Source organism: Larus michahellis, chromosome 21, assembly GCF_964199755.1.
Source record: "Larus michahellis chromosome 21, bLarMic1.1, whole genome shotgun sequence".
Lineage (NCBI taxonomy): Eukaryota > Metazoa > Chordata > Aves > Charadriiformes > Laridae > Larus > Larus michahellis.
The window spans coordinates 7,557,852-7,581,761 of record NC_133916.1 but is presented as its reverse complement, the minus strand read 5'-3'; the positions used below and the strand labels follow the sequence as shown (position 1 = coordinate 7,581,761).

At 51.3% G+C, this 23,910-nt stretch overlaps 2 protein-coding genes and 1 long non-coding RNA gene across 3 annotated transcripts; 2 read left to right on the top strand and 1 right to left on the bottom strand.

The window, feature by feature from the left end:
- Positions 1–598: 598 nt before the first annotated feature.
- On the top strand, positions 599–4,216 carry BCL2L15 (BCL2 like 15). The gene is made up of 4 exons (XM_074564039.1): positions 599–704; positions 2,503–2,684; positions 3,326–3,541; positions 4,018–4,216. Exons 1-4 carry the CDS (start codon positions 599–601, stop codon positions 4,033–4,035), a joined length of 522 nt encoding a protein of 173 aa, XP_074420140.1. The 3' UTR covers positions 4,036–4,216.
- LOC141733543 (uncharacterized) lies at positions 4,215–23,852 on the bottom strand. The gene is made up of 4 exons (XR_012584332.1): positions 23,542–23,852; positions 10,050–11,717; positions 8,460–8,631; positions 4,215–4,321 (listed from the first exon to the last, which is right to left on the bottom strand). It is a non-coding gene; the product is annotated as an uncharacterized LOC141733543 (long non-coding RNA).
- Positions 4,240–23,323, top strand: PTPN22 (protein tyrosine phosphatase non-receptor type 22). Its single transcript, XM_074564034.1, has 21 exons — positions 4,240–5,735; positions 8,354–8,462; positions 9,613–9,689; positions 10,650–10,745; positions 11,188–11,226; positions 11,558–11,629; positions 11,714–11,773; positions 12,245–12,387; positions 12,855–12,921; positions 13,764–13,841; positions 14,383–14,475; positions 15,861–15,937; positions 16,734–17,512; positions 18,449–18,532; positions 18,675–18,805; positions 19,349–19,376; positions 19,795–19,875; positions 20,169–20,272; positions 20,905–20,935; positions 21,653–21,730; positions 22,392–23,323. The coding sequence occupies exons 1-21, from the start codon at positions 5,649–5,651 to the stop codon at positions 22,454–22,456; spliced, it is 2,379 nt and encodes a 792-aa protein (XP_074420135.1). The 5' UTR covers positions 4,240–5,648; the 3' UTR covers positions 22,457–23,323.
- Positions 23,853–23,910: the final 58 nt, after the last annotated feature.

Below are 23,910 nucleotides of genomic sequence, written 5' to 3'. Positions count from 1 at the left end.
GCAAAGCTTTAAGGAACAATTGTGCAACAATTTATTTCAGTCAAATTACTGTAAGAGGTGAGCTACCTACGGGTGAATTCAAAGGTAGATAAGAAGTCAGCTGTAGCAGGGCTGCTATTCACAGTTTCCAGACTCTTTATGCATATGTTGTTTTCTCGTCCTTTCGGAGAGCTGCGTTGGCATTATGCAGTTTTCAGAAAAAGAATAGTTGTTGGCAAACCATCATTTTCTCTGCTGTGTCTAGACCGAGTCTAGTCTGTCTGGGACGGGACTTGGAGATTCCAGCCTTTTATCCAGGCACCTTCCTTGATATGAATGAACAGGTCAGCAGTCTTTGATAACTTGTAAATATTTTAGATCTTATCAGAAAGGGCTTATTTCAATACTAAACCACACCCATAGCTTGAATTACAACAGTTGAGAGCAAATATTTGCACATCCTGCTGTCCCGGGGAGGAGTCAGGGGTCGTGCTCTTCCCAGAAGGAAGAACTTGTGCAGCTCTGGGTAAAGGAAAGCAAAATCCGGAGGCAAAGCTCACCTGCAAGGAGTGTGGTGTGAGCGGAATCGCCTGTGTCCACGCCGGGGAGACAGGCTGCAATGGCGACCTTTGAGAAGCAGACGGAGTGCATTGTGAATGCCTTGTTCTCAGACCTCCTAGGTGACGATGAGAGTGACTGCCGGAACCTGGAGACAGACTCGGAAGGTAAGGCCTCTCGGGGGAGGAAAAATGGCTGGTTTGGTGCAGACGACTGAGGAGCGCTTTGACTGAGTGCTTAAAGGAAGGAGGCTGTAGTTGCGGTTGTTGAGTTTCCTAACACGCAGGCTTGCGATGACTTCCAAGTTACCTCTTCTGGGGGAAAAGCTAGAGCAAGGTGTTGTCGTCTGAGTGTCGGGCAGCCATCGCCGCAGCCTGCCTTGGCATCAGGGGCTGTGAGGGGCGGCTGCCCCGTCCCCCGCTCCCCAAACCGGGGCTGCGGCTGCTGGCAGGGAAGGGGTTGCCGAGCCTCGCACGGCTCTGCCCGTCCTCAGTAACTTGCTCTGAACCAAGCGGATGGGACAAGTTTTAATTGTCATTAACAAAAAGAAAGCTCATATTGCTTATTGGATAAAACCAGTTGCTTTAACATGTAAGACAGAATGTAGTCTTTGCTTCACAAACTCCCAATATCATTTGGGCTACTTTGGTTTGCTGGGCAATGCTGCAAGAAACCCAGAATTTCACCTGTGTTTGTGTTGATTTTCCCATTATTTTCTTGGCAACAAACCAGTTAAAATGTCCCAAGAGACGCTGGGATCTTGCTGACACCAGATAGCAAACAAAGTTAATTTCTCAAAAGCTTCATGGAAGTTTGTCATTTTGCCAAAAGGAAAAGTCTCCTTTCATGTATTGCTCATTTCCCTCTCCTGGATCGGACGATTGTGCCTCTGCCCCCGCTGTCCCGAGGGCTGGGGAACTGCCCAGGGCCCCGGGAGACACGGGCTTCTGCCCTGGGCTGCGGATACTGAGTGCCGGCGCCCGAAGGAGGGGAGCTGAGCTGGAATTCGGGGCTGGATGAGGGAGGGAGGGTGGGTGGATCAGGAAGCGATGCCTCCAGATCGTGTTGCCCATTGCTTTATGTCGAAATATCCTGCTTTCAGTTCCTTATGACTTTGTCAAACGTGGAAATGGTTTTGCTGAAACCTTCACTGTTGGGTAGCTCCTGGCTGAACCTTCCTTTGGTAACGTTCAGAAACAATAAATAATATTCTGTTGTTAATTCTTCCCCTCAGGATGCTTTAAGGGAAAAATGCTCTAACTGAGGCCCCCTCGCCCCTTTATGTACCGTAGCTGAGAAGTTCCAATGGTTTTCTGTACTTGACATCTGTAAAACATGCCTTTTGTTCCCTTGTGGAAACCTTACCAAATTTGGGTTACTACGAGACTTTGAAACATTGCAATTTGCATGTGCTCAGAAGAGACCTTAAGTATATATAAATTCCCCAAAGACTGCACAGGATGATCTGCAGCCTCAAAACACGGGGGGATGGAGGCCGGACTTTGCTGTCCGGTCGGTGCTGCTGTGTCACTGCTGTCGGAAGAGAGAGATGAGAGGTTTTCCAAGTCCTCTGACCCCCCTTCTGGCAGCCTGGGGGGAAGGAGCTGCCAAAACCCAGAGGGGTATAAGAGCGGCCTTAGGGGGATGCCCTTGGGGAAGCGGGAGCGGGGATGAACCGCGACTTGAGCATGAAGCAGCTGAGGTGGGGTGGGAGGAAGGAGTCCTGCACAAACCCCTGGTGCAGAGCCCCTTGGTCCCTGTGAGGCAATGAATACCTGAGCGGCCGTATGCCATTTCTTAGGGACTTTGGTTTTACACTTCCTAATGCATCTTGTCAGATGGATTGACCTCCCGAGCGCTGGAGGCAGTCACCACGGCAGCGCCTGCCAAGGGCAGTGTGTTGGAGGCAGCCGAAGCGGCTGCGCTGTGGCACCGTGTTCTCTGCCCCTTGCCCTCTCTCTGCAGGGCGGCCTCCAGCCGGGTATGACGCTAGCTCGGTTGGCAGACGCCTGGCCTGTATAGGAGATGACTTGAAGACGTTCGACGCAGTGGTGATCGCCAGTCGCCTGCGGCAAATGGGGGACCGGTGCAACATGGATTTTGAACACATTTCCTCAAAGGATCTTGCTGAAGTGCTCAAGGGAGAGGTAAAGCACACCCCGTCCTGCCCTGCCTTGTCTGCAGGCACCCTCGTCTCGCCCTGTGTCGGAGAACAGGAAGGGCCGGGGAGCAGCGCGGCTTGCTCTGCAGGAGCCAGGGGCCTGGGGGGACGGGGCACGGCCCCCACAGCCTCCCTTCGCCACTGCAACACGGGACAGACGCCAGACAAGGCACTGTGGGAGCTGCCTTTCCTCCTTCTCTCTTCCAGAAGAGATGCTTTTTATCACTGGAGAAGCCCGGGACTGCCCGGGCCAAGCTGCCATGGCAAGAGCCAGTCTAGAGCGGGTGGGGGCAGCAAGTGCGGAGGGGAGAAGAGGAGGAGGAGGAAGACTGCGGTGAAGGGCAGAGCGGGTGCCGCAGCTGCCCCAGCCCAGAGCTCTTGTCCTTCGGGCCGGCTGCAGCTCCAGCTGGGCCGTGGCGGCCCTCCCAGTCCCTCATCCGCAGCCGGCAGGAGCCGCAGCAAGGAGAGCCCTGCCCCAGGGCCCGGCGCTGCCTGGCTGCCTCCAGAAGCTGCGGGGTCACCTGCTCGAGTCGTGGGAATTTAGCTGGATGGTGGATTTTGAGCCAAGACTGACTTATCGCATTGTCATTTAAAAAGAAGCTCAAACTGCTCTCTCGATGCTTGCAGATGGAGAAGTTTGGGGCTGCCGTGGACTCTCTCAGCAGGAGCTGGAGTGACCGGAACCCCGAGCTGGCCTACGAGAGAGCTTTTCTCTGTGTTTCTGCAAAATTGCTAATGTATCTTCTTAAGAAAGTCCCAGCTATGGTGCATCCCAGCTACCTCATAAGAGCGATTAATGGAAATTCTCAAGTGAGAAACTACATTGAGGCCCACGGCGGATGGGTAAGGATGCGAAGGTGTCGGTGATGTTTGCCTGGAGGCTTATGGTCCTTCCTCTGTGTCTCTCGCCTCTCCCTCCTGCCTCGCACGGCTGCCACCGATACCCAGCCTGTCCCCAGGACATGGGCACCAACTAACTGCGTATAGCCATGGCAGCGCGGCTTTGCCGAACGCCTCGGTGAAGTCTTACTGGAGTCGGCATCGCACTCCCATCTGCGTCTCGGTCTTGGGGTTTAATTCCTTCTCTCAGTATCTTGGGAGCTCAGCTCGCTCCCTTAGATGAGAATCAAAATAATAATGACGGATGGGCCATACAAAAAGCACTGTCCTTCTCGCGCAGCTTCACAGACCCACTCGGCCCGGGAGAGGGTCACATCATCCCTGCATCCCGCGTCCTTCTCTTCCTGCTGGTTCCTTTAAACCTGCCTCGAATTCTTTTTCTGAAACAAATGCTCACGGGGTTTTTTGTTTGTTTTCAGGAGAACTTGGACAGTTGAGAGAAAGGGCTCTACAACCTTCCAGAAGGTGAAGCTGGGCTTTTCGTTGTTTTACCTGGGAGAAATGCTGTTGGGTTTCTTCAGGAGAATGCAACCAAAACTCTACGCATAAAGAACATGTACAAGATATTCTTTATCACTAAAAGAAAAAAATTAATAAATGTTTGTTTTTATTAATTTATTTTTCTTCTTGTGTTTCTATTAAATTTAGCCATAGAAGTGGGCTTCACTCTTATTCAAGGCTTCTGGGTTCCTGCTTAGTGTTCTGGACTCATCACGGGAATATCTGTTTTAAAACAAATTTCCATTAGTTATTTTAAAGATCTCTGTTCCTCTCAGGTGATTCAAAGTCTTGTTTTTGCAAAATTAAAATTTGACATTATTTTAAATGAAGTGAGGGCTCTTTCAGAGCGATCAGCAGCCCTTTGCCTTTTAGCAGCAGGATACAGAAATCTTGCAGCTGTTCTGTACCCGATCTGCAAGAAAACACAGAAGGGGCACACATTTAATGAGCAGTTACATTTGGAAAGAGAAACAGACTTGGTACAGCTCAAGTTTTTGTGCAAAATGTGAGATATTGAAAGATCAAGGTTGTGATTCCCATACCTTTTTTCGTGTTTCTTTGGAGGATTGTTGGTTTTAGCTTGGTTGTGTTTAGTTTAGTTTTCCCCACTTCTGCAAGCAGAGAAAATGGATGGCCTTAGAGAATTTTGTTCTCTGCTTCTCCTTCCCACTTCAGCATGACCTCCACTGGGTGCTGGGGGTTTTTAGAGTGCCCGCAAATGTCACGGAGAGTGAGTGAGGTGAATTAGGCTGGCATAATTAATTGGATTTCTGCAGTCTGCTGGAGTCAGATTTGACCCCCTCTCCTGGCACAAGGCACCAGACGTGGGGAATTGTGGCTGGAAGAGCTGTTGATGGGTTTTCTCTGTTCAGAAGCGGTTGTGCACTTCGAGGGAGTGCGATGGGCTAGCCGGGTTCAGGTGCTCAGCGTCTGCCTGAAGTGTTCCTTCAAAACACTTTGCAGGTAATGTGTAAAACAGGCTAAAGTTACAAGTGTGAAGGGGAACTGTGGATTTTGCACGCTGCTTTAGGGGCTCTTCTAGTCGCAGCATATTCTGAGTCTGAAGCCTCTTCCCGGCAGCGAAGCGCAGCCCGAGGGCGGCAGCCGGGCGCCTGTGTCCTCCATGCTCGCCACTCTGACCGCGGCCGGCAGAGCCGTGCTGCTGGCGACAGCCCGGCCCGGTGCTCAAAGGAGTCAGGTGTTGGGGTGCCGGGCCCTGGTCTCCAGCACTGACCGTCTTCATGGCGCTGTGCACGGGGAAGGGACGGGGCAGCTCGGCTCCTGCCACCAGCGCTGCCCACGCTGCCGTGCGGCGCACGCGGTGTGCGTGTGGATTTAAAAGGAGGCGCTAGGGCCCCAGGCCTTGTGTTCTGTTTTGTTATTTGACCACGATATCTGTTACGTACTGATTTCCTTTAAGACTTGTGATGAAGTCAGTAAACCACAGCCTGCTGCCAGCGCTCCCCGGGCTGGCGCTTTCCGCTGCCGCACGCACTTGACATGTCCGTTCCCGGGCTCGGCAGGCCAGCCGCGCTCCGCCAACGGCAACATGGACCAGAGGCAGATTCTGCTGCAAAACCTGGAAAGGGCCCAAGGCAAGAAGCTCAACCGAGAAGAGTTTGCAGACGAGTTTTTGGTAAGTTCGCTTAAGGCACGTCTCTGTGTTTCAGCTGGTTTCAAAGGGAACTGCTCGGTCACTTCTCAAACAGGGGTGTGAGTTGCATGTGACAATAAGATTTTTCTATTAATTTTACAGCAGAAATAGACACAGGAGTTAACCGGGGTAAAGGACAGGTAAAGGTAGAAGAGTAATTTAATAGTTTGCTTCCAAAGTAAAACTGTCTGCTTTTTAAATAATTACCCGAGAGCTTCCTGTTTTCTACTTTGCGAATGCACTTGTCAAGACGCAGTTTCACTTCGCCTGGTGACAGAACTGGGGGTACAGTGAGGAACATGGAGCCACCGCCCCTTCTCCCCACTGCAATCTGTCCTATCAGCGATACACCTGTCCCTGCCAGGGATCTCCGGTGGCTATTTGACATAGCTTTTCCTTTTTCCATTTCAACAGACCCCCCTGCACCCCCTGAGGAGTGGGTGTTCGGACGCACGCTCTGTGGACCCGAGACTGTTCCCCCATCGACTCTGGGCTCCTTGGCCAGGGCTGAGGAGACGGCGTCCGAGCAGCCGGAGGGGCCGTTGCTCCAACCTCCAGCGCTGTTACGCGGAAGGGCTTGTGCGTCCACTCGCGATGGGTGCATGTGCCTTATGCCCAGCGGTGCTGCCGGCCCCTCCTGGAAATCATTTTCTTCTTCCCCAAAGGCAAAACTTGCAAAAAATGCTGATGGCTCTCACCTTCCCCTGCGTTCTGCAGTGCCCAGCTGGTTGAGGTCTGTGCAGTGCCCTGATCTGTGAGCTCCTGACATCTTTCTGCTGGTTTGGGTGGCAGGGGTGGGTCTCAGACGGCAGCCCAGGTCTCAGCTAAAGCTGGTGGCTGGTGATGGCTGCTGGTCTGTCAGCTAGAGGAAGGTTGCTCTGGCAGGCTGTCTGGGCTGCTCTGAGAAGCAAAGGCATTGCCCAGTGATAGCAGACATGGGGAAGGGTAGAACTGGTACCTCTGTAAGGTCCGAGGTGTCTCCAACAGCAGAATCGCCACTGGCCCTGAGCTGCCCCTCCGGAGAGGGGCCGCATCAGGCAGCGGGCTCTGGGGAAGGTGCAGGGCTTACAGAGGAGTCCCCGCGAGATCCAGCCCTGCTCTGCCACACCAGTGGAGACTGGCACTTCAAACACTTGGGAAAAGCTTAGTGCTTGGTTTCCAGGTGTCTGAGCTGGGGGGAAGTGATTAATCTCAGCCTGCAGTGACAGTCTGTTGTTCCATGGAACAAAGTGCTGTCACAGGCTGCTGAATTTCCTCCTCTCGCTGCTGTGCTGGAGTTGTGCTGGGCCACGCGAGGGCTGCGGCGCCTCAGTGCATGTGCCAGTTCTCGCAGACAAACGTACAGTTCATTTTCTGACCAAAATGGCAGGTAGAAGTGGTCAGGGCCGTGTTTCCTCTTGTACCGGGAGGAGATCCTCCCAGGATGGCCCGAGTGGTCGGCCACTTTGGCAAGTGCAGAAGCCTCAACAGGCAATGGTGATAGCTTGCATTTCCAAACCGTTTCTCCCCATGCCGAGAGCGGCTGAGCCACCGTTCCCACTTCCAGGGATTCGGGTAGGTCACCGTGAGGTGCGCACAAGGAGAAACCCTCTCGCCTTCCAGCTCAGGCGTGCCCGTGGTCCCTTCCCTTTGCTTTTCCCCCCACACGCCTTTCTTTCATAAAGGCCCGCGATCCTGAGTGCTCTCCTGGGTCATCCCGATTCCCTGGACCCAGCAGCGATGCCCAGGAGAAGGGATGGCTCCAGGGCAGTGAAAGGCAGGCTCGCCCTTCGGAGTGTCAGATCATAGAGACACTGATGAGAGAAATGGCCTTTTGTTTTGAATCAAAGCACCCCTTGGTGGTTAGGTGGACAAAAAATTATGAAAGAAAAAATACAGCGAGAATGAGGCTTCCAAAGTTGATGGGAATGAACATTGTGCGTTATTTAAAAGCTGATGTCAGTGAAATAAAATTCTATGCTTTGGCAGGAAAAAGATGCTTGAACTCTCCAGGAGTGCTGCAGCTTTATCCTGGAAATGAAAGAGATGGGAGATTCAAACCCTCAGGGCCAACCCTAGGACGACGACTCCTTTCTCTTTCATCAGTGCTTGCAGCTACTTTGCTCCCATCGCTTGTGCTCCTTTAGTTGCTTGAGCCTCGCTGTTTGCAGCTACAGATGGGAGCGTCTTTACCAAAGTGAGAAAAATCAATTGATTCATCTGTCTTTTCTGATATCATTTGTCAAAGGTGGCTCAACATTGTTACTCCTCTTATCTGGGTGCCATTTGTGTCTCAGAGAATGGCTCCCTGTGTCTCACTTATTTGTGCGGGTGATGCTTCATCTGCTGAACAAACGCATCGTTTCACTTCAGAAGCTGCATGTGGGCCCTGCCTCAGCACACACTTTCCATTCCTCAGAAGCCCGCGCTGGGGCTCTCAGGTGGCTTCTGTCTCTATTTTTGCTCTGAGTACCTGGAGAAAAGCCACTGAGGAAAGAATTAATGGTGCAGACCTTGCTTTGTGGTAGTGAACCTGACCCCCAGAGACCTTCACACGTACTCTCTAGCAGTGTGTTGTATGTAGTGCATCTGCTGTAATTTGTTCCATTCTTTTATCACAGAAGCTGAAAAGGCAGTCAACAAAGTACAGATCGGATAAAGTCTACCCTACAGCAGCATCTGAGCAACCAGAGAACATCAAGAAGAACAGATACAAGGACATCTTACCCTGTAGGTTGGAAATGTTCCTGTTCAGCCTTTTTTTGTGCCAGCTCGAGTCTGTTCTCTTCCTCCGGGATCTGCCTGCACAGCTGCTTGGCTGTGAGCATGTCACTGCTGTCAGTTGGCTTTGAATTCTGTTGGTTTGGCAAGTATTTGGCAAGGCTTTGGCATGTATTTTCTACAGACAGAAGAACTTCTATTCAGTAGGAAGCACATTCTCTAGTGGTTGCCCTTGCAAGCTCTGGGTAGCGCAACCACATGCAAGGCCTGGTAGAGAATGGCTTTGGACAAAGGTGTCTCCATGACGTACAAAGCAGACTACAGTTAAAAATTGTTGTGGCTTGTCCTGGCTTGGTGCAGTAGTCTGCAAAGAGGGGTCTGTCCTAGGAAGGGAGCAGACTGTCCCTTTCATCCATTCTAGCTTGAAAAAATAATAATCTAAACCCACAGACCTCATTTGAGCCTGTAAGGTGGAGTGCAGGGTGATTCTAGGCTTGGCTTGCTCCATGGTGAGAGGAGATCGGTGTTGCACCAGGGCAGCGTCAGCATCTGCAGCTCTTGCCCAAGCCCTCAGCACCACCACCCCGAAAGGGAGCCTGCTGGTCCCTGCCTGCGCGTAGGACATGGCTCCAAGGAGACCTTATAGTGGCCTACCAGTATCTTAAGGGGGCTACAAGAAAGCTCGTGAGGGACTTTTTAGGATGTCGGGTAATGGTAGGACTAGAGGGAATGGATTAAAACTAGAGAGGGGTCGATTCAGACTGGACGTTAGGAAGAAGCTCTTCACCATGAGGGTGGGGAGACACTGGAGCGGGTTGCCCAGAGAGGTGGTGGAAGCCCCATCCCTGGAAGTTTTTAAGGCCAGGCTGGACGGGGCTCTGAGCAACCTGATCTAGTGGGAGGTGTCCCTGCCCAGGGCAGGGGGGCTGGAACTAGATGGTCTTTAAGGTCCCTTCCAACCCTAACAATTCTATGATTCTATGAATTCTGTGCAGGGCTGTCAGCAGCGTGGGAGGAGGCTTGCGCAGCCACTCATTGCTTCTGGGATGAGCTCTCAGTGTGTGTGCTCCTTCAAAGCACCTTGTGCTGCAGTCTGAGGAGCTCAGCCACCATGAAAGACTAACAGTAACTGCTGCTGCTTCTGCTTTTGTGCCTGCAGTTGACCACAGCAGAGTGGAGTTGTCCCTGATCACATCAGATGCAGATTCTCATTACATCAATGCCAACTTCATCAAGGTATTGTGTCTTTCGTGGTGTTTTGCTGTGCAAAGGTGTTTGTATCCGCTGTTAGTGCTGCCTGGTTGAGTTGTGGCGGGAGGAGCAGGTCCTGTGGCTGTGGAGAGTGAAAGGACTGTGCAGTAGTTTCTGGGCTGTGCTCAAGGAAAAGCGACGTACAGAAAATGCGTGCAACCAGCGAGCCCTTCACAAACACCCCTTGCAGCACAAGGGCACCAGGCTACGGGGCAGGGAACACGTGCTCACGTTGGGGTGGGTGGTGGAACAGTTTGTGGCTCACAGCCCCGACCTCCCCGTTGGTGTTACTGCCTTTGGTGGGTGACAGTGGTGCAAAATTGCCTGTGGCCAGAATCGCCTTACCTGAAAGCAGAGCAGAGGCAGGAAGCCCTGCACTGCAGCACAGCTGAGCGCCACCGCAGCGGCGAGCCAACAGGGTAGGCCAACGCAGGCTGGCTCTCCATCAGGAGCTCCGTGTGTTTTGGAACTCTCTGGTGCCCACAACCCTTCTCTGATAGACAGACAGACAGATAGACAGGTTTCCTTCATTCTCGACTATAATGACTGAGGGCTCCGTGTAACCTGTCTGCAGAAGAACAGACCTTCACAAGGGGGTCACGGTTCGTTCTTTGGCCAACAGCCCCAGCTGTGGCACGCCGCACCCTGCAGAGCCGGATCAGCTGCTGCAACACCACCTCCAAGCTCCCAAATGCACCACAGGAACTGGTGGTCTCTGGGAGCAGGTCCCACCTCAAGCCCAGCTCCCTGGCTTGGGGCTGCCTTTGGGGGGCTTGCACACCATTGGTTTCTGGTTGCTTAATTTAATACAGGTGTCTAAAATTTAACTATATAAAAGCCCTTCTAAATCCTTAATCGGCTCATTGAATAGAAGTAAGATTGAGAAAGAGGGATGATTATTTCCGCTAGTGAACTACGCGAAGATGTCTCCATGTGCTGTTTTAGGGCGTCTATGGGCCAAGAGCATACATTGCAACCCAAGGTCCTCTCCCCACTACTGTCATTGACTTTTGGAGGATGATTTGGGAGTATGAAGTCCTGGTAAGGTGCAGATTTATATAACTTTCTTTCGGTTTTTTGGGGTTTTGGTTTTTTTTCTTTTTTAAAGAAAAATTTTCCATACAGCCAGCCAGAAGTCCTTTTTGACTAAGCAGACAGCAGGGGTGTCAGGGTTTTACTCCAGATGTTGTGTGTGCCCTGCATCCTTCCCGCGAGCCTCCTCCACGCTCGTGCTGAGACACGATTCTGCTCGTGGCTGTCTCTGCACTCGGGCTCTGGGCGGGAAAGGTCCTTGTGCCCGGGCCGTGGGTGATGTCCCCGGTTTGCTGTGCCGTGGCCATGGGTTTGATTTGCCTGGCAGTCCAGGGCTCTGGGGAAGGCAGCCCACAGAACTTCCTCATTGCTGATAAGGACCCGCAAGTGATTTTGCTGCCTGGATAAGAAACCTGTGTTCGGACTTTTCTAATGAACCTTCTTTTTGCAGATTGTGGTCATGGCTTGTATGGAGTTTGAAATGGGAAAGGTGAGTCACGTCAGAGATGGCCCCTGCCGTGACAGTGCCGGGGCAGGATGGAGAGATGCAGATTTTTATGAAATCCCATTAGCAACAGCGAGTTTCTGTTTGATACGGGCTGTTTCCTGAGTCTCCAGCTACAGACTCTTAAGCCAGTTTCCAGTAGTGTAGCTAGCGTCTCTGGAAGGGGGAACCCAGCAATGGTGGCTCCGGGGCAGGGGAGGCTGGAGCCGGCCGGCAGCGAGAGCTGGCCTCCTCCCGGCACGAGTCTGTCTGGCAAAGTGAGACAGGAGACAGCGCGGGTGGCGAATAACCAAACGTGTCCTGCTTCTCCCAACAGAAGAAATGCGAGCGGTACTGGGCAGAGGCGGGCGGCTCTCCCCTGCAGTGCGGTCCTTTCTCCGTCGCCTGTGTGAGTGCAGCTGCCCCGAGCACCACGTGCGCTGGAAACTCCCATCGTCCGCAGAAAATGTGACTCTAACTTCTTGTTCTGCAGGAAGCTGAAGAGAAGAAAAATGAGTACGTGATTAGGACTTTAAAGGTGACCCTGAATGAGGTAAGTAAGAAAGGCCAAGGCAGGAATTGCATTCAGCTAGTTTTTTTTATATAAATAATATATTAAAATATGCAGTGCAGACTGCAAACACTTTGTGCAGAAAATTTTATGGTGCTCAGCCTGCTATTTTAGACTTGACAGCAGCTGAAGGAATGAAGAAAGTAAAAAATTAATGAATTCAAACCTCTTTTTCTCAAACTGTTTGTCAGTCGTGGCAAATCAGACCCCGGATAAGTGAGGCCAGCAGGTAACATCAAAAATGTCACGAAGTGGCAACGCTCCTTTTCTAACACGACCGTCTGCAAACTGCACCTCTAACCGTTGCCCCCCGGTGCGGATGGGAGCTGGAGATGTCTGCAGCCGCCAGCTTCCCCTGGCTGCGCCGGCGGCCGGGTCGGACACGGCTGCGGCAGTGTCCCCTTGGCAGCACAGGCCAGCCCCGGGTGTGCCAGCGCTCCTCTCCTCTTGCAGGAAATCCGCACTGTCCATCAGTTCCACTATAAAAACTGGCCGGACCATGACGTCCCCTCATCCATTGAGCCCATCCTGGAGCTCATCAGCGAGATTCGCTGCTACCAGCCGGACGACAGCGTCCCCGTTTGCGTCCACTGCAGGTGGGTGAGCCTGTCAGCGGCGGGGACGGGTGGCTGCAGCGCGTGGCAGCTGGCACAAACCTGCGGCCCAGCTCCTCTCATAGGAAATGCTAAGGCAAAGGTGTCCTCTGGGGACAGCTGGCATGGCCGGCTGGCAGGAGAGGAGAGAGGCCAGCAATAGTATGTGTGGTGAGGAGACCACCAGCACCGGGCATGTCCCCGTGTGGGCTGGTTGCCACAGCAGGACGGAGAAGTGCCCGCAGGAGCTCCAGATGTGTCGTCCAGGCTGCAGCAGCGCCGTGGGCAGGGGGAGCCTTCCTGGGGCGGGTGAAGCTGCAGCAGGGCTGTGGTGCAGGTCTGCACTCCCTGTGGTGTGGGACGGGAGGGTCACAGGAGGCTGCGGATCTTTTTCAAATATCCTTGTTAGAAAACACAGCGCTCCCACCCGCTGACCTCTGCTAGCGACCCTGCCGTGACTGTCGTTGCAGTGCTGGCTGCGGGAGGACAGGAGTCATCTGTGCCATCGACTACACCCAGAAGCTGCTGAAGGACGGCGTGAGTGTCAGCCCAGCCGGCGCCTTCCAGCGCGCAGCACGCTGCACCTCTGTCCCCGCCTCGCCTTCTCTCCCCCCTCACTCCCCCTGCACCCCTCTGACTGCATGCAGGTGCATTTCAGGTGACACGAATGGGAGCTCGCCGCAGCCTGACTGGGGAACGGCGATGGCCAAACCGCTGACACCCCGTTCCCAGCTTGAGCTGCTTCTCTCTCTTTACGCTCTGCATTTTATGTGCACCATCCATTGCCGTTGTTCCCCTCCCCGTCCCGATGCAAGCAGCCCCCGATGCTTGTGCTGATGGGGCAGAATCCTCCCTCCCGCTGCTCCCTCTGGCAGGACCTTCAGATTGTGGCACCCAGCTCTGCACTGGCCTTCGCTGGTCAATGTGACTTTACCGTCTGCATTTGTTTCTCTGCACCTAAGCATCAGAAATCTAGTGTTTCCAAGCTAACAACTTGCTTTACTCTGACTCTTCAACAACAACATATGTGAAGTAATGCCTGGCCTTGTGGCGGGTTGCTGGGACTTGCGGCAGTGGCTGCTGTCTGTGCCGCAGCAACCCCGACCCCATTGATCTGGGAAATCAGTGTCTCATCCTTCGTGCTATTCACAGCTGTTAGCAATGCTCTTATAAAAAGGGCATTTTCTGTGGAGTGCAAGACAGGAGGGAGGAGGCAAGTTGGTTCATAATAAAAAACAGCACTTAAAGCAGGTCCTTTGTTAAAAATTCCTGCAGTTGCAGGCCAGAATTTCGGACGTTGCTCTAAACTGCATCATGCCTTGGAAGCTGTATGGAATTAGACCTGTCTGTAATTTTTTGTCTTTTCTCTTTCTTGCAAGATTGTTCCAGTGAACTTCAGTATTTTTAGTCTGATCCAGGAAATGCGCACGCAAAGGCCTTCCATAGTGCAGACCAAGGTACGTTCGGGAAGTTTTGCCAGCTGGTATACGCTCCATACTGGGACCTCAGCTTCTCCCCAGGAGGGTCTGCAGTAAGGAAACACAGAGCAGTTGTGCTGCTGGGAACTGGGGCATGTAGATGTTCTGTGAGGTCCCTTTTCTGAAGAGAAGAATGACTTTGCAGAAATGAATTTGGTAGCTGACCATTTCCTCATAGGCAGCTGGAATAGCTTAGTGCTTGCAGTCTGGTTTATCGGGCGCTTATGCTGTGAAACCAGGGACTGTCCAGGAGATAAAGTGGGAACTCTTCTCAGCTGAGATAGACTGAAGAGGAAGCTCAATGCAGAACAATGTTGCTTGAGCACCTAAAAAAACCCCAAATGCTTCAGTCTGAACCCTTTGAAAGTTGTGGCTTCTACCTCTTCTGAGAATTCACCCTGCTAACGGACAGGAAAGTGGCAGCTTCTCTCAGGGGCTGATGCCTGATTTGGGTACAGGTGACCATTTATGGTCTCGCAGGTGCTGGCTCTCATGTCTGCTTTATCTGTCTGGACCGCAGGAGCAGTATGAGCTGGTTTATGATGCGGTGATTGAGCTCTTCAAAAGGCAGATTAAAGCACTCGATGCCCAGGAAGATTCTGCTGCTTCACAGGTAAAAGTCCCCAGGACAAACACGCTGCCTCTCGCACCTCGGGCATGCCAGCTCCAGCCTGGATTCCTGCTGCAGGGTCTCCTCTGCAGACCTGGAATGAGTCCCCGTGTTTTCTGCTACCCTTGGTGCCCAAACTGAGCCTCCTTTCAAGTTAACCCATGAGAATCCAGCTGTTTCCCTCAACGAGCAATGCTTATCCCAGGATTTGGCCCCAAGCGAGAGCTAAATTTTTTTCGGTCTCAAAACCATTTTCTATATACTTTGGTAATTGTTTAATGTAATAAGTGACTAGAAAAGCATCGACTTTCTACAGTAGCATCTGATTTCCGTGTGGATGTGCCAGTGAAACTTGTCTTTGTGGAGTGCTTGCAAGGAACCGAGTGACTTTCAGTGCAGGTTGGGAAGTTTTGGGTACAAAGGTGGCCAAAAGTGCAACGTGGTGGTGCTCTAGTGAGGAAATGAGCATTACAGCCTGTCTGTGGCAGGGTGGGCTAAAATATCTCGTGAAAAAACATGTCAAATCTTTCAAATCTGATACAGCTCCAAGGAAAAATGATGTGGTCTTGGTGTGAAGTTGGACATAAACAGGAACATCCAAAACATCCATGGTTAACCTTTTCTTTGCTCTTGCTGTTCTTCAGCAACTGCTGCCACGAACCTCACCTTTCCTGTGTAGCTGTTTGCAATTTGGCTGAAGTAAATGCGTTACCATTCTTAGACAAAGGCTGAAAGGTTACAATTAGCTTATTTTGTCAGGAGGTTTTGTCTAAAGAACTGGGAACAGAATCCTGCAATGGGGCTCGTGCCTCAGTTTTGCCGTAGGATCTGCAGGATGTTCCAAGGCAGAGCTGAGGGAGAAGAGAGCTGGAAAGGCCTCTTTCTCTGTGTTGTGGACAGCCTGTAAGCAAAGGAGTCGCAAGACTAAGTTGACACAAAATGCAGAAAACTGTTCAAGTCCGGATGTGGTTTTGTAACTCCTGGCCAAACCTCTCGCCTGCCTAAACCTCGCTGCCCTCTGAAAGTGCTCTGCAGAGCATGGGGGATGGTCATGGCTGCAGTGTCACGCGTGGAACCGGGCCGATGCCCACCCAGGGTCCTGACGGCAGAGATGTCTGCGCAGGCTGGCTTGCGGGTGTTCGGAACAGTCGGATGGCTGCTCGGCTCGCTGTGCTCACTTCAAAGGGGTGCTGACAGGAATTGCTGTTCTGGAGGCTCTGTCCTCAGTTTTTAGCTCCAACTCGGTGTTTTCAAGTTGGTGTTTGTCATTTCCAAACTGCATTAATAATTAAAAGTAGTTGGCACAATTTCCAACTCCTGAAATAGCATGTTTGTGTTCTTTGCATTCTTTCTCCTCACTCTTGTTTTATAACTTTTTCTTTTGCTAGGTACAAACAAGGCATCCTGTAGCCAAGCCACTTCTGACTCCAGTGGAGGATATTTATTCTCTGAGTTTACTAACCTGGTAAGGCCACAGCACAAGTATCCCCTGGGCTGGTATTTTCAGTTGCCCATGCAATTTCAGGAAGATGCATTTTTTGATGCGTGACACAGTTCTCTTTGAAGGTTGCATTTCATTAGTCGCAGGATCTGCCGCCTCCCTTGAGTCCCACTGACCCTCACGATTGTTCCTAACAATTCTTTTCTCGCTGATGAGACTGAGTCTCAGCCTCTTCCCTGCGTGCCATTATCTGCCCCCTCTTCTCCCCTTGGGTCTGCTTCACGTTGTGCTTACACGGTGTTTCCCATACGCACTGAAAACGCCTCCCACGGCAGTATAAAAGAAGTCTCCCGCCCCTGGCACCCCCCAGTGCTGGTCCCGCTCTGTCTGGAGCTGTGTCCCCTGACTGGGACCCCTGACTGGTCCCATCTGACAGCTGCACGTGCCGCTCCGGTGCCTCTTGCTGCAGGAACAGCAGCTGGAGGAGTCAGGGTTCCCGATGGTGGCAGCTTCAGCAGGGGGTGGGATCTTTCTGTGGGCATGTTGTAGTTTGCAGTGTCTGCTTTCTGTAAATAATTTTGCTCTTTCGTACAGCCTGCACTGAGGGTGTAGTTTGCCCGTGTAAAGGCCTCCGTTTGATGGTGTTTGAACGGTGCACCAGGGTGCACAGTCCTTCCCTGTGCTCCTGCTGGAGGCTGAACCGGGCTCTATGTTCCTGGATCTGTTCTTAGGAGCAATGTTGTGGGGCCCTGTTAGTAGGTTAACACAGATTTCTGAGTGCTAGATGTCTTTGACTTCACATCGTGGTGCTTTATTGCAGCTCAGGGCAAGAGGAACAGGACGTGCATCGAGGTCTTCCTCTGGCGGTACAAAGCAAAGCCTCCCCGACGTCGTCGTCTGCCACGGCAGCGTGCGACAGCTCTGGATGTGGAGTCCAGCCCATCAGACAGGCCATCTCCTTCGGCACTTTGAACTTCATCAACTGCAGGAAGGTGGCCGCCGCTGAGAAGTGGGATGCTGGGGATGCTCTTCAGAAACACCGCAGTTTGGAGCTCAACAGCATCTCTCCTGAGCAGCTGCTTCTCAACCTGGAACAGAAGGGAGCCGGCAGGAGAGGGCCCCGTGGCAGAGCACCTCTGACACGGACCACATCGACCCCTTTTGTGCTGGCGCAGCAGGGAGAAGGCTGGGAATGGGATGGAGGGGATGCAAAGCCCATTTTGAGTTCACAGTTGCTAAAAGCCGGCTACTCAAGCCGTCAGGTGAAGCAGCAGGATGGATTTTCCCCTGTTGAGCCGAACCACTTGAGCCGAGACGTGGATGGCCCCCCAAGCCACAGGAAACACGGGCAATGTCCTTACCCTTACTGCTGCTCAGCAGAAGACCCCTACTTCTCTTCCCTCTCTCCGGATGACCCTGTGTCCCCCGTGTTGGCTGAGTGCTTTGCAGAGGAGCAGGATGCGCGTCTCCCTCCCTGTGCCGTGAGTGCCCCGCTGCAGCCTGCCGTGGCCAGCTCCCCACCGCCCAGGGCCGTGTCACATTGCGCTCCCCAGCTGCGTGACGAAGGGATGTCCTCCCCGAGTGGGATGTCCTCCCTGAGTAAGTGGGGCAACACCGCGATGAGCAGGGCTCGGTCCCTGGGGATCGCGGCATGATGGAGGGGGGGGCGAGAGGCACCTGTTGGCATCCAGGCAGGGCTGTAGCTGCTCCTCGGGACTGCATTGCCACGGGAGCAACTGGGTTCAGCCTCACATTCATTTCATCCTGCCTTAAATTTTTCCCATAAAAATAAACATTTTCAGAACAGCGCGATTTTGGGCTTCACATTATGCAGCTGCGCTGGACCACTGTGTCATCTTGGTAGGGCTCTCACAGGAAGGCCGGAATTGGGGCTGACTAACTAGGATCACAGGGTGATACGAGAAGCATTCAGAAAGCTCCCAGAAATGGTTTTCTCTGAGGAGCTTGTTTCCAGGTCAAAAAACCACTCCTTTCTGCAGGGTGTCATGCGTCATGACATCCCACTGAGACTGAGAGAACCAGGACTTCAATATTAGCATTTTGCCCAGATCTGTAGCCTTAAAACCATCACCCCCCACATGAAGAAAGTAGAATTATTCCTTGTTCTGGTCAGTCTTGGCCCAGTTGGACATTTCGCTTTGTCCTGCTGGGGGTTCAGTGTTGAGTGCCACAGAAGCGTGCCCGTTATCTAGGTGCAGAGCCTCCTGGGCAGCGCTGGGAGCTGCGGCACGAGCCGCCTGGCTGCGTGCTGGGGCTGCGCTCGTCATTTTCCCCTGGGCAATGGGAACTCTGCGGCCAACGCTGCTGGACGTCTGCCCCGGGGGCCCTTGTGTAGCTAGTGGCAGGTGAATTGGTGCAGAGGAATATGTGGATTTTTAACTTCAGTTGAGAGGTGTTTAGCCATCATCTCTGGTGCATGGTTGGGCAAGAGCAGTCAGCTCTCGGAGGCTCTGCAAAGGTCTGTACTTCTGCTGTGTCGTGCCATCAGGTAATCTGTCCCTGTCTCCCAATTAGCCACCCTGCCACAGCCGGATGATGATGATCCTCCGCCCCTGCCCGAGCGAACCCCCGAGTCCTTTATTGTGGCCGGTGAATCTGGTAAGTGTATTTGCCGAAGCAGGGGCTGAGCAGTGCTCTGGGGGCTCTCCCCATGTTTGTGTGGTACCGCAGCATCCAGCAGTGCCTTTGCTCGGGCTGCCTGCGATGAGAAATCACCTCTCTTGTGTTCAACTGTTTCTAGGACAATTTCCTCTGGCTGCTTCTGATTTTCAGCTTCCAGACAGAAACACAAATATCGGAACCTCTTTGGAGTGGAGTGGTGAGTCTCACTCGGAGATGTTTAACGACTCAGTGAGACTGAGACCATGTAAGGTACGTAAGTGGCTTTTTATCTCTTCTCCAGCACTATCACTATGCCGATTTCCTCACCATGTTTCCCTCTGTGAGAAAGACCCTAGTTTTGGCACTCTGTACTTTCCATAAATTATTTCAGGGTTCAGGATTGGGAGGAAGGTGTGGTCCCAGTCAGGCTCCTCCTTATCAACATCTACTTTACTCCAAACGTTAATTTGTGGGGTCCTGAATCCCATACAAGGCAGTAAAAATATTGTCCCTTTTATAGAAGCATAATGAAGGCAGCAAGTTAGTGGTCCACTCAGGTTCACACTGCCCTGTGGAACAGGCAGGAGCTGAACCAAATTTAGGCATCTCTTGATCATCCCATAGTTGAATTATAGCTTTGTGAAGTGAAACAATAAGGCGTAAGTCTATCTTCCATTACATGAGCATGGAGGTGTGTGTGGGAGGGTGTTTGCGCGTAACATCATTTCCTCATCTTCTCTGGCTTGCTTGTGTGCAAGAGAACGACATTTGGTTGTGGGAATTTCAAATACCTTCCTTGTTTTCTGTTTCCAGAGTGTGAAGCTCCGGAGCCCACGAACAGGTATAAGTTTAATGCTGGGATAAACTGTCTTTGGGAATAAGGTCTGCTTTTTACTGAAGCCGCTTTACCGTATTCGGTAAACGTCTTTAGGATCTGTGCTCAGTCCAACGGAAAATATTGTGTTGCTAAATAGTTCTGCAACTAAATAGTTCTAAACAGAACTAGACAGTTCTGCAACCAAATAAACTGCTAGTTCTGTATTTCCTAATCAGCTCCTGCCTCACCCCACACATGACGATGTTCCTTGCAGCCTCCTTGGGCCAAGCGTTGTTGCATCTTTTGCTGCATGTTGAGCATTTCCCTTGAGAGGATTGACATATGCCGGTTAAAGTACTCCGGATCTCTCAGTGAAAGGAGATATATATATATATTTTTTTTTAAAGCTAGGTAACCAACTGTTTTATCTTTGCTTTCTTAGAGACAACCCGGGATCGCTCTAACTCTCCTCCTCCACTTCCTGAAAGAACCCCGGAGTCATTTGTTCTTGCTGATGCAGCGAGTGAGTGACGAGTTATTTTCTCGGCATATAACTGAGATTTTACACTTACACCTAAACCTGTGGGTAGCTGAGGAGATGGTGCCCCACTTGTTCAACGCACTACCAACAGTAGTGCTTCAGGACTGAACTGCAGGAGTTCTGCAGATATAAAGAAAGTAAATGCAACGAGGGGACCTGCTGGAAACTTCTAGAGCTGCTGCATTACAGGAAATGAAAAGCAACAACAAAGCACTTAGGAAAAAGCAAGAGGGTTCTTGAATGACCACTGAAAATGTTCTGATGTATGTCCCCAGGTCTGCAGCCTGCTGCAAGAAATTCTACGACGAGTCCCCCGGGCTCAGAGAACAATGCTTCTGAAACGTGGTCAGAGCCTACGAAATGCTTCAGGAGAAGCAAGGTAACAGAAACAAGACCAAACACAAGCTCTTGAGAAGGGTGGGGGTGAGAAGAGATCGTTCCAGTTACAGCTATTGCTACTTTCTCACTGCTAACCCTGTGAAAATTGCCTGCTTTGAGACTGCTTATATTTAGGGCAAGGAAACAACACTAATAAAAACACTCTGCTGTAGAACCACAAACTAAAGCCCTGTCTGCACTAGGAACAGGGAACACAGCCATTCCCGTGTGAACGCCTCGGCTCTCCGTCCGCCCGGAGTGCCAGTTCCTCTTGGGAAAAGCTGCTCCAGGGGAGTCTGAATTCCTGCCTAGGGCAGGCTCTGCTCATCACCAGTCGCCTCTTGTGGCCCTTGTTAATTATCCTCATGAGCAATTGTAGTTTGGGATGTTATGGTGGAGCAGAAAAGCATTTGGGAAGAACAGCAAGAATGATACAAACCGGAGGCATTCGGGATGGCCAGAAAAAAGGCAGAGACAGAGTGAATGGCAGAACTCTGCATTTCAGTCTAGGCACGATACTACTTACGAGATGTGATACATCTCAATTTATCAGTGAATTCCCTTCATCATAGTAACTGATCGACTGCTTGATACATTTTTTCCAACAAGGCACCTTTTTTTTTTTTTCTACAGAGCTTGAAAATATTGAAAAACGTAAGAAAGAGTAAGTCTGCATCTTCCTGATGGCTTTAAGCAAGTACATGAAGAAATATGTGGGACTGAATTTTCAAGAACCTGACCCTGTCAGATGTGAAATGCCCCACACGTCTGCCTCCTTTGGGGCAGGACATGCAGGGCTGCGCCGGCCCAGCTGGGTAGCAACATTTCTTTTAGGAGTATCGCAGGGATGCTGTCATGCCCTGGTAATGCCCTTTGGGTACCCTGGGGACAGCTCCAGTGTACCCAAAATGCCAAATTCTTCAGGTTGCTCAAATCAATGTCGTGGGACACTCTAAAAATGGGGGATAGGGGTGCTGTGGGGAACGTGAGCCCCATCCTGGATTCTGCCCGGTCTATGTGGAGCATAAATAAGGAGTTTCTCATTAAGCTGCCTTGGATCTAAAATCAAAATGCGTATCTTGAAAATAGGGTGGCTAAAAACCGTTTAAATTACTTCTGAGAAAACATTTTGGGAGTGGATTGCGCTGCAGTAGTACATACACTCGCTCCCTGCTATGAGTAAATAATGTCATTAAACTGTGTGGCATTCAAGCTCTGCCAGCGTGGAAAGCACTGAACTGTGTCTCGTGCTGCGATCGTGTCCGTGCCTGGCGCTGTCGTGTGTGTGTCCGTACGCCTTTTCCCACAGGCGTCTCCCAGTCCAGCTCCTCGGGGAATTACCACAGGGACTAACTGCTTCGGTCTAATTTTTTATTTCTAGGCATCTGCAGTCCACCTTCGCTGACAAAACCACCAGAATCTGCCCCGTCAAACCACTCGAGGTCTTTCCTTAACTTTGGTATGTTTTTGTCTTTATGTTTTGGTGTGGGAACTACCCATTTTTTGAAAGTCTAAATGCGGATACCAGGCTGAATGCTAAAAATTTACAGACATTACAAATAATGTTTATTAGGTTTTTACATGTTTACAACTTTATCCACAAACTGTTTAAATAACAGGTAAGGATGGAAAACACAAACCCCGAAACCTACTCTGACAAATGTGTCTCAGTGTGTGAACAGTCTGAAGCGTGTATTTGTCTTTCCTGTATCTCAAAGCCTTTATGTGGCCACAGAGACAGCGGAAGACAAAGCCAAAGCCGTAGCACGGCCTCTAGCTGCTGCCTTATGTGCTGTAATACGGCAGAGCAGAAATACCATCTCTTCCATTTTTAAATTCTTCTACTAGAGAGTAGTCATCTACTAGATTAGGCATAAAATCTAGTTATCTTGATATTCATGCTATAATGACAGTATTTGTCAGGTAGACACATTCACAGACTGGTTTTGCACCAGTTGGCTTAAAACTACAGGAGGCTGCTTTAAGTCCACCACATCTTAAAGTCCGGGAAAGATCTGAAATTACAAGTATTTTCAAATACTGTATTATCTTAAGGAATTACATCAACAACATCTAAACCACACAGAATTTATTGCATTAAAAAAATTATTTCTTCCTAGGCTTTGCAAATCGATTTTCAAAACCTAAAGGACCAAGAAATCCACCACCAGCATGGAATATTTAAGATATGTTTTATGGATCGGCCATTACAGATTTGTGAAGTCCTTCCGATATGCCTTGAGTGCTCATCCCAGTGAGGTTTTCATCAAAATAAATAAACACATCAAAAGCTGTTGCATGATATTTGCAGCTCAGGCACTACCTGCACCATTCCTCATCAACTGAAGTTTCAAAGCAAAGAAGAACAGAGAAGTACCAGCAGCCACGCACTTTCAGTTAATTTACAGCACAATGGAAACTAAAAACGGGAATAGACGTTTTATGCTAAGGAGGAATACATTTTTGTTGTGTTTTGGAACACATTCACTTCAAAGGGATGGATCTGAGCTTTCTGTGACAAAGCAGTGTACGCTGGTGAGGGGGCCCAGCGAGGACTACTGAGTGATGTGGCAGGACCACGGCGGGGCCAAAGCACGACAAGCCTCTGGTGGCGCAGACGTGGCATCGGTGTAACCTCACTCACATGCGCGAGTCTGCCCACTGTAAACACTTCCTCAACTGTTTACAGTATTTACAGTACTTGGACTAACATACAATTAGCACCTCAAGTTTTAGAAATAATTTTTGCCTTTTTTTTTTTTTTTCCATCTGAGTGAACCAGGTAATTTGTCTAGATTCTCGGTCAGTAAGACTAAGATGCTGATTGACCACACATAAACTAAACGAGTGCAACAGACTGCAGAATGACCTGAAAAAACAACCCCAAACAAAACACGAAAATATAATTGTATTTTTAAAGCAATGCTATTTTTAAGGATTTGTGACTCTCTAGCAAAAAATTTCAGATGCATCTTTTGAAGATGACATTTCTAGACAGACTCCTCTGCTATTTATATCCTCGGTGGGGGCGAATAAAGATGTTGGAAATGGCTTTATGTGATTATTTTCCTGTAGAGAGAGGAAAAACGCAGTGGGATTGGAGGAGTTTGGTCGAGGGGAGTCTACTGACCGCGGCCGGAGCTGCCACCTCAAGCTGCTTTTAAGCTACTTTTGCTGGAGCAACGGCTCACACAGCCCAGGAGGCGCCTGCCCCGTTTTTCACCGAAGTCACCCGTTTTCTCAACGGCAGAAACCAACACTAGGCCTCACCCGATTGACGTTCCTGCTGCAGTCGGTCCGCGCCGCACCGGGCGGGGGCAGCGCCGCCTCGTCGCCCGGGCCCGCGGCCGCCCCGCGCGCGGTGCCGACCTCGGCGGTGGCGGGTGAGCTTCATCGCCGGAGCGTTACACGGCTTGTCGGAAACGCCGCAAAAATAAAGCCGATTTATGGGCCCGCGGGGGCGCCTCGAGGCTCCCGCGGGCGGCCAGGCCCCTCAGCCGCGGATCCGCAATAACCCGGCGCTTTCCGGCGCCGCGCGCGGCGCCCGCTCCCGCCGGGGCACGTGACCGCCGCCCCCCCCCCCTCCCCGCGCATGCGCGCGCCGGCGGACTACAGTTCCCGCCGCCGCCGCCCGCGGCG

Coding starts and splice junctions, on each gene's coding strand:
- BCL2L15 (XM_074564039.1), top strand. CDS start 599: ATGGCGACCTTTGAGAAGCAGACGGAGTGCATTGTGAATGCCTTGTTC. Junction 705..2,502: donor CCTGGAGACAGACTCGGAAG/GTAAGGCCTCTC, acceptor CTCTCTCTGCAG/GGCGGCCTCCAGCCGGGTAT. Junction 2,685..3,325: donor CTGAAGTGCTCAAGGGAGAG/GTAAAGCACACC, acceptor CGATGCTTGCAG/ATGGAGAAGTTTGGGGCTGC.
- PTPN22 (XM_074564034.1), top strand. CDS start 5,649: ATGGACCAGAGGCAGATTCTGCTGCAAAACCTGGAAAGGGCCCAAGGC. Junction 17,513..18,448: donor GAGTGGGATGTCCTCCCTGA/GTAAGTGGGGCA, acceptor TCTCCCAATTAG/CCACCCTGCCACAGCCGGAT. Junction 19,377..19,794: donor GCTCCGGAGCCCACGAACAG/GTATAAGTTTAA, acceptor TTGCTTTCTTAG/AGACAACCCGGGATCGCTCT.